Below are 9,922 nucleotides of genomic sequence, written 5' to 3'. Positions count from 1 at the left end.
AGTCTAAGTAACATGTGTTTTAAACCTCACCACAGTATGGTTTGCAGATGTTTTTGAAATACTATATTTCTTAAATATTAGTTGGTCATGGATAGGGTCTATCTAGATATTATATAATTGCTCTCATCTATTTTTACCCTTCGTATGAAATAATCAATTCTTGAATCACTTAGGTGGACTTTTATTTGGATGTGCAAATCAGGAGAAATGTTATTGTGTCTAATTTAGGGTCAAGTCTTTATAAGGAGTTTATAGTAAAGTCTCTATTGAGAAAAGTAAGGGAACCAATATAAACAGAGGAAGTGGAAGACAATCCAAGAGAAAAGAAAATTATGTTTATAGAAGTGGTCATTTCTCCATTACTGCTATGGTCTGAATGTTTCTCTCTCTCTAAATTCATGAGATGATATCCTAATGCCCAAAGTGATGATATAAAGAAACGGGGCCATTAGGAGGTGACTAGGTCAGGAGAGTGCAGCCTTCAGGTCTCTCAAAATTTGTGATCTTACAAGCTAGACTCTACAAAAAAAGTCTAATTTTGAATGAGTGGTCACAAGTTATTAAATAGAATTTCTTAGTCTGTTTGGACTACTATAACAAAATAACCCAGACTGGGCGTCTTGTAAACAGATACTTACTTCTCACAATTCTGAAGGCTTGAAGTTCAAGATCAATGTTACAGCTGATCAGTTGAGTTCCTTCTTCCAGGTCCCAGACTTCTTACATTCTCACATGGTTGAAAGAGTGAACTATCTCCCTGTGGCCTCTTGTATAATAACTTTAATCTCATTCATGAGGACTCCATGTTAATGATCTCATCACCTCCCAAAGGCCCCATTTTCATATCATCACCTTGGGATTAGGCTTCAATTTATGACTTGTGGGAAGGGGAGGGGGCACAGGCATACAGACCATAGCATGGAGCTCTTCTAGAATTTAACAAGGAAGTTTCAAGAATATGTAGATTTTTTGTCTAGTAATGCGGACAGGGAGGCCTGGAGTGCTGCAATTCATGGGGTCGCAAAGAGTCAGACATGACTGAGTGACTGAACTGAACTGAATGCAAAAAAATGCCATTGATAATTTGATAGGATATTGCATTGAATATGCAGATTGTTTTGGGCAGTGTAGTCATTTTGATAATATTGATTCTTTAAATCCAAGAACATTATATATCTTTCCATCTGCTTATGTCATCTTCAGTTTCTTTCATCAGGGTCTTATAGTCTTCAGAGTATAGGTCTTTCGCCGCCTTGTGTATTAGTTGCTCAGTCGTGTCCAACTTTTTGCAACCCCATGGACTGGAGCCCACCAGGAGTCCGTGGGATTCTCCAGGAAAGAACACTGGAGTGGGTTGCCATTTCCTTAGGTAGGTTTATTTCTCGGTATTTTATTCTTTTTGATATGACAGTGAATAGGATTGTTTCCTTGTTAGTGTATAGAAATGCAAGAAATATCTTTTATTAATTTTGTATCCTACAGCTTTACCAAATTCATTGATGAGCTCTAACAGCATTCTGTGTATAGTGTCATATTTGTATGAAGACACAGTTCAGTTCAGTTGCTCATTCATGTCCGACTCTTTGCAACCCCATGAACCACAGCACGCCAGGCCTCCCTGTCCGTCACCAACTCCTAGAGTCCTCCCAAACCCATGTCCATTGAGTCCGTGATGCCATCCAACCATCTCATCCTCTGTTGTCCCCTTCTCCTCCTTCCCTCAATCTTTCCCAGCATCAGGGTCTTTTCCAATGAGTCAGCTCTTCACATCAGGTGGCCAAAGTATTGGAGTTTCAGCTTCAAAATCAGTCCTACCAATGAACACCCAGGACTGATCTCCTTTAGCATGGACTGGTTACATCTCCTTGCAATCCAAGGCACTCTCAAAGAGTCTTCTCCAACACCGTAGTTCAAAAGCATCAATTCTTTGGTGCTCAGCTTTTTTTATAGTCCAACTCTCACATCCCTACACTGGAAAAACCGTAGCCTAGACTAGTCGGACCTTTGTTGACAAAGTAATGTCTCTGCTTTTTAATATGCTGTCTAGGCTGGTCATAACTTTCCTTCCAAGAAGTAAGTGTCTTTTAATTTCATGGCTGCAATCAGCATATGCAGTGATTTTGGAGCCCAGGAAACACAAAAAACCTCAAATAGCCAAAGGAACCTTGAGAAAGACATGGAACTGGAGGAATCAGGCTCCCTAACTTCAGACTATACTGTAAAGCTACAGTAAAAAAAAAAAAGTATGATACTGGTACAAAGACAAACTTACAAATCAATGTAACAGGACGGAAAGCCCAGACCTGAACTCATACACCTATGATCAATTAATCTATGACAAAGGACACAGGATATGCAATGGAGACAAGACAGTCTCTTCAATAAGTAGCACTGGGAAAAACTAGAGAGCTATGTGTAAATAAACAAAATTAGAACATTCTCTAACACCATACACAAATGTTAAACTCAAAATGGATTAAAGACCTAAATGTAAGACCAGATACTATAAACTCTTAGAGGAAAACATAGGAAGAATGCACTTTGCCATAAATCATAGCATATATCTTTTTGGATCCACCCCTTAGGTAATGGAAATAAAAATAAATAGAGTCTTATTAAACTTAAGAACTTTTCCACAGCAAAGGAAACCATAAGTGAAACAAAAGACAACCTACAGAATAGGAGAAAATATTTGCAAATGAAGTGACCAACAAGGGCTTAAGCTCCAAAATATACAAACAGCTTATGCAGGTCAATATCATAAAAACAAACAACCCAATCCAAAAAAAGGCAGAAGATCTAAATAGACATTTTTTTTTCCAAAGAAGACATACAGAGATGGCCAAGAAGCACATGTAAAGGTGCTCAACATTCTTAAGTATTAGAGAAATAAAAATTAAAAATACAATGGAGTATCACTTCACAGAGGTCAGAATGGTCATCATCAAAATGTCTGCAAACAGCAAATGCTGGAATGGGTATGGAAAAAAGGCAACCCTCTTATTCTGTTGGTGACAATGTAAATTGGTATAGCCAGTATGGAGAAAAAAAAAACAAAGCCACCATATGATTCAGCTATCCCACTCCTGGGCATATATCCAGAGAAAGCTATAATTTAAAAAGAAACATGCACTCCAAAGTTCATTGCAGACTTATTTATAATATCCGAGACATGGAAGTAACCTAAAATGTCCATCAAAGAGGAATGTATAAAAAATGTGGTACATATATACAATAGAATATTACTAAGCCATTAAAAAGACTGAAATATTGCCATTTGATACAATATAGATGGACCTAGGGATTGTGATATACTGAGTGAAATTAGAAAAAGTAAATATCATATGATATCAGCTACATGTGAAATCTAAAACAAATGATACAAATGAACTGATATATAGAACATATACACAACACTGTAAATCAACTATACTCCTAGGTAAATTAAAAGAACATGTCAGCTTCTCATTTTTACAGGTGAGAGCACTGAGATCAAAGCTTCACAAAGTTATATATGTGTGTATATTTATTATATTATATATATGTAACTGAAATAGGAAATGGCAACCCACTTCAGTATTATTGCCTGGAAAATTACATGAGTTACAGTCCACGGGGTCACAAAGGGTAGAACACAACTTAGCAACCGAGCATGAGTACATATGTAATAAACACACACATATATACATAAGAATGGCAAAGTTGGGATGAAAAATGAGGGTCTTGTCTGGAATCCTGACCCCTTTGCTTCTCACTCTGGTGCTGCTTTCCATCCCAACAGAGAATGGGTCATCACAATACTTATTTTCTAAAGAGAACTGTTAGAAAATTACAGAGGGCATACACACTGAGGAAACCAGAAGGGAAAGAGACACGTGTACCCCAATGTTCATCGCAGCACTGTTTATAATAGCCAGGACATGGAAGCAACCTAGATGTCCATCAGCAGATGAATGGATAGGAAAGCTATGGTACATATACACAATGCAGTATTACTCAGCCATTAAAAAGAATACATTTGAATCAGTTCTAATGAGGTGGATGAAACTGGAGCCTATTATACAGAGTGGAGTAAGCCAGAAGGAAAAACATCAATACAGTATACTAACGCATATATATGGAATTTAGAAAGATGGTAACAATAACCCGGTGTACGAGACAGCAAAAAAGACACTGATGTATAGAACAGTCTTATGGACTCTGTGGGAGAGGGAGAGGGTGGGAAGATTTGGGAGAATGACATTGAAGCATGTAAAATATCATGTAAGAAACGAGTTGCCAGTCCAGGTTCGATGCACGATACTGGATGCTTGGGGCTAGTGCACTGGGACGACCCAGAGGGATGGTATGGGGAGGGAGGAGGGAAGAGGGTTCAGGATGGGGAACACATGTATACCTGTGGTGGATTCATTTTGATATTTGGCAAAACTAATACAATTATGTAAAGTTTAAAAATAAAATAAAATTTTAAAAAAATGATGAAAAAAAAAGAATTTTCAAAGAAAAATAAAGGCGAGCAGTACCATTTTAACCTTGTCAAGTTACTGAAAGAGTAAGAAAGAATATTTACATTTCAAAATAAACGTTTAATTGTGTTAAGAAGGGTGTTATAGAATGGGAGTAAGGAAGTCATTTACTTTTTCAAAACATAGATGGACTGTATTGAACTTTTCACTTTTTTACCATACCAGAGTTTATTGGTGTGTAATTACAGGTCCCTGCCAGATTCTATCGATTAGTATTTTCTGTTCTAATATGAGTTGATCCTGTTGTATAGAGGATGTGTCTGGCAAACAGGAGTTATAGGAGAAGATAGATTTTTAAGTCACCTTTAAAAGATGACTTTTAAAGCAAATTGATACTGATCTCAATTTATTTCTCTTGCTGTTTTTGCTGTTATCATTTTCATTTAAAAGCTACAAAAACATGAACTTTAACTAGATTTATGTACTAAAGCCACCCCTAGCCAATTTAGGTCTTTGATAATTTTCTTTAGCAATACCAAAATACAAAGGCACTTTTACGTAGGCACATAACATCTTATGTTATGAAGATATAACAATATAATTATTGAAATTCTCTTACTTCCTATCATGTTTATATGGCTTAACACAACTGTTTTATTTAAAGCAAGAGTTCTAATGGGCCAAGTTGTTTTGGAGAGGAAAAACAGTTTGTGTTGAGGATTATTGCTGAATCATTGTTTCATTTTATGTCTGTGGTGTCAGCAAGTACCATGGTAATAAGTTCTTTAAAATATTTCTAGGTAAGGACATAGTGAATGCTTTCTCAGTCTAAGCATACTAGGGCATTTTGCAATATATTTATCACACAAGTACGACTGCTTTAAAGTATTAACAGTCACTGCAATGTGTGGCTATGCCTATGTCACCTCTTTTTAACTGCTCCCCAAGTGTCTGAACCTGGTATAAATGTTCTGTTTGAAATCTGCACAGTCACGTTTATAGCTCCTTTCTTTATAATTCAGCATTGCAGAGAAGAGAAATTCATGGTTCTGTTTCAAGGGATTACTGTTTTGTTATGATGTTCAAATAATGGTCTGCTAAAGATATTCTTGTAAAAGAAAAAGAGGTTCACTCTCCTACTATCAAGGTCATTACTAAACTCTGTGCCTTCAGTTTAAAAGCACAGAGATGCCATCTAGCAGCCGCCCTCAGGAATTTCCTACACAGAAATAGTCCTTTCTCTGCAATAATTGAATTCTTACAAGCTTCAGGTTTTTCTTTATTTATTGAATGAATGATGATTTGGCACATTGCCTGTAGTTCAGATACTCCATTACAAGCAAAATTATTTGATAGCTCTTAAAATAAGCAAAGTGATACACCCTTGAGTTTTTCTGAATGGAACTGGAAAGTTGTTAATAAGATTTTAATTAAGAAAACATAATTCTCATGATTTTTTTGAGAGGAAATAGATAATGTCTATATAAAATACAAATAATTGATTAGTATTGAATTGCATTCCTTTACTGAAAGAAAATACTAATCTTACCAATTTTCTGGTATATTAAATGAGAGAAAAGAAAGTAAATGCATGCTGAAAGTAAGTTCATCCGATGATAATAAATGTTTTTTTTTTAATTTAAATATAAAATTGATTTTCAAGTAATTTATCTTACCATAAGATGGCGATATCTAAGCACTTTATAAAGTCATATATGATCTGTAAGTTTCAATCTCAGGAAGAATGATTATAAACATAAATATATCTTCTATGAAATGGAATTGGTACTATTGTTAGAAGGCCTTTTTTTCCAGACAAATTAATATATAATAAGCATGCTCTAAAATTTAGTTCTCTAATATTTGTTATATGTGATAATATTTTACCTAAAAAAAGTCTATTCCATTTTAATAGCTCTCCTATTTTGCCAATTTGTGTGTATTCATGCATGATTTATATATAGTATAAATGAAAAATGTAATAATAGAGAAGAATACTTAAATGGATTTATTTGAAAATATGATTTTGAAATATATCAGCCCTGACATGTTAAAATATTAAAAAATTAGCTATTTAGAATTTTTCTATGTTTAAGTTTCATCACTTAATTATTACTTATTTGTCCACAAACTGGTCTTGTGTGCTATTGTATTATTAGAATTTAATTTCAATTTTACCAAACAATTTACATTATGGATGCTTATTTTATTATCTAAAATATATAGTTAGTAAAAAAATAACATTTGATATAATTTCTATTTCATAATCTAATTGACAATCATTCTGAGAATTCAGTGGTACCATTTGTGATTTTGGGGAGGAGAGATGATACAGTGTGTTGATTCTTAAAAGTTTGATAAAACATAACATGTTCACTTTTTTGAAGCAAAATGTGTCTACTGTCCAAAGACTACAACATTAAAATCACTTGCTATGAACATTTTAATATTCTCTATATTGTCATATATGGTGTAGAGCAAATACCCATCTGGTGTTCTTTGCACACTGCATTGCAATATCTAGAAGCTGAAAAGGACAGTTTGAAAAGTTAATGTTTGCCTTTTCTTTTCTAGATTTCTCAGCTCTGTTGTATCAAACAGCCAGAATTAAGTCTGAAGGAAAGTTTTCTGTTGTTGAATACATGGAAATAAACTTATCAATACTAGAAGATCATGTTAACTAAAAAAGGATCATTTACTTGGAGGATTTATCTCAGTATTTATCAGAAGCTCTTCTTATATATATTTTTAATTTGGGGAAGAATGGGATACAGAAATGAAGATATTTATGCATTAAAGATATCATAAAAATCAAATGAACATGCAGTTGTTAGTAAAACTCTGCATTATGAAATCATTTTAAAGAATTACAAAGTTTACTTTAAGTCTAATGATTTTTTTAATGTAATAACTCATTAATTAGCTTTGCTTTTTAAAAATGTATTACCAAGAATATTCCAAATGAACTATATAATAGAATGTATTCGGAGCTGTAATGAATATAAGTATGGCAAAGTAATGTGTTACCATAAATCCATAGAAAAAAATGAAAAAAAAAAGATTAAAAAACATGAAAGCAAAATCAGCACTTTGTACCTGGATGTAAAATGCTTTAAAGCTATACCTTAGTGTATAAAATATTCCATTAAGATCATTAAGACAATATACTACATGAAAATTTCACAGTGTTGATCAGCATAACCATAACTTTAAAAGAAAATTATTTTATTCTCATCAGGTCTTTAAATATGAAAAGTGTGCAGAAATAATTATATGTATGTATGACATGATTCTAAATTTTCACTATGTACTTATTTAGGCCTAGAAATATTCAGTCAACCACAATATTAGGCTATGCTTAGTTCTATTCAATTGTGAAAAGAAACAATTTCTCTGCACTACATGGTTATTTTAAAATAACTTTACTATATTCAAAAATATAACTTTGTCACATCACATCATTTTTCCTATTGTGTCAAATTATTCTTAACCAGTTAAATAAAATAGTTTTTGAAATTGTATTCCCTTACTCTTTTTACTAGATGCCTTGTATCTTATTCCAGATAATTACAGTTTTATTAGAATGCTGATGCTCTCAAATTATCTCACTTTATCCTCAACACTTTTCTTATATATTGCTGAAAATATTTCTCCATATTTCCTGACTTTTTATCAAAAGAGGTTAGCGTTCACTTTAATTGCCAGTACTGGATAATTTTCAGAGTTCAACAGCTCTGAGAGGACACATCCTTCCTATTCCACTCCTTAGTTTCAAAGGTTTCTCACTTCCTGTTTCTTAACACTGGTAATCAGAACTTTCTCAGTGCTCTCTAATTTCCTTAATGAAAAGAAAGAAACAAACACAAGCCCCTTTGCCCACTGCCTCTCAGCCATGGCAGGGAGTAGAGCTCTGCTGCTCTGCCGTGCGTGTTACCAGCAGCATCCCAAATGTTTTGGACACAAACTGCAGCACGTCTGCTACGGGAGTATTATTTACCAGAATCAGCTGGAAAACGCTTCTCTCCTTTCAACAAAGAAAAGGTTCACATCTCCTAAACATGATTACAAACTGCATTATTTTAACTGCCAACTCCTTTGCATTACCCGTCCGACTTCAGAAGAGAACGTTAAGCTCTTGGATATCAAATAAGCTAAATTCTCCGGAGAGCCGCATTGCCCGCTGCCAGTACACGTTATATTCGCTCCTGGTCCCTCCCCCCTCTCTCCAGGACTCTACCTTGAGGAGCTATTCCTCGGGTAGTTCACCTTGTATCTTCCAAGCAGTGGGATACGCCAGGCATCACAGGCTTTCTAGAAAAGCTGTCTTTAATGTTTCTTTTCTTTCTTTCCTTTTTTTTTTTTTTTGCATAATTAATGCATTTTTGTCCGGTCTGTTACATATTGCACATTTATTTCAAACAAGAGTTAAAATATTGCCCGTACCTTGGAAGGATCTAATCCAGCAAGCAAAGACAGCAGCAGGAGATTGAGTAGGTTGGACGTCGCCTGCATTCTGATCTGCGTTTTTGCCCCCTCTTTACTCTTTTATGTAGGCACTCCACTCTCACTGCAGAGACCTTTCCTTCGTCAGTTGCACTTTCTGCCTGCCAGTCAGAGCAGAGTGGAGAAAGAGGCAGTGGCAGGAGCGGTAGCAGTAGCAACAGCAGCGACAGCAGTAGCGGCAGCAGCGGCAGCCGCCCTGGGGGGCGATCATTCCGCAGGCATTCTCAGAGCTGAGAGTCCAGGAGCTCTAGGGGTGGGTTGAGCTGCGGTGAGCGCTGACCGAGGTGCTGAAGCGCCTTCAAGCCTCACGCCCCAATTTACCCTCTCTCCCGGGGCTATCTAGCCAGCCCACCTCAAAAGTTTTGACCCAAGAAAAAGATAAAGGGAGCAACTGCTGAGAGAGGTGTGGAGACCTGGACAACGGATATGACATCACTACAGCTCCTGGGGGCTTGGGGAGATATTTTGCGAGGAATTTGTTAACCAAACAAGGATTGACTCTCCTGTTCCAGTTCAGCATTTGCTGGCATCTTCATCTGCAGAGAAGTAGTCAGCTAGATAAAGGATTATGAAACAAATCGTCTCCTGTCATTTACAGAGGACCTGATACCATATTTAGTCCTTTAAAGAAAGTTTGCAATGCAGACTATCAATGTGTATTTTCTTCTCAAAGCACACAGTCCGTAGCTATTATATATGCATATATAATATATTTGGTTAGGAATTCATGTGTTTTTAATCTATCTAGGGCTTTTGATCATCTGAAAAAACTATGCATAAATAAATGAAGAGTTTTTTTTTTTAACATGTAAATGAGATATTCTACTAGTGACCCTATACACCTGAAATTTCGGCCCCTCATACACAGTCATTCCCAGAAAAATAATATCCTTGTCAATCTGATTGTGTTTATGCCTGAGGTAGATTAGAATTCAGTGATGGATGGACAGTGG

The 9,922-nt window shown here is 35.5% G+C and overlaps 1 protein-coding gene across 1 annotated transcript in view; it reads right to left on the bottom strand.

Annotated features, from left to right (window-relative positions):
* The window catches only part of OLFM3 (olfactomedin 3), a 221,555-nt gene extending 212,149 nt beyond the window's left edge, over positions 1 to 9,406 (bottom strand). The window contains exon 1 of the mRNA XM_010830964.1: positions 8,910 to 9,406. Coding sequence (XP_010829266.1) covers positions 8,910 to 8,978 — 69 coding nt within the window. The 5' untranslated portion in view covers positions 8,979 to 9,406. The remainder of the gene's footprint in view (positions 1 to 8,909) is intronic.
* Between the last annotated feature and the right edge of the window lie 516 nt (positions 9,407 to 9,922).

The sequence above is a fragment of the Bison bison genome, unplaced genomic scaffold (genome assembly GCF_000754665.1).
Source record: "Bison bison bison isolate TAMUID 2011002044 unplaced genomic scaffold, Bison_UMD1.0 scf7180017864519, whole genome shotgun sequence".
Lineage (NCBI taxonomy): Eukaryota > Metazoa > Chordata > Mammalia > Artiodactyla > Bovidae > Bison > Bison bison.
The sequence above is the reverse complement of the archived record's forward strand: the minus strand, read 5'-3'. Positions and strand labels throughout refer to the sequence as shown.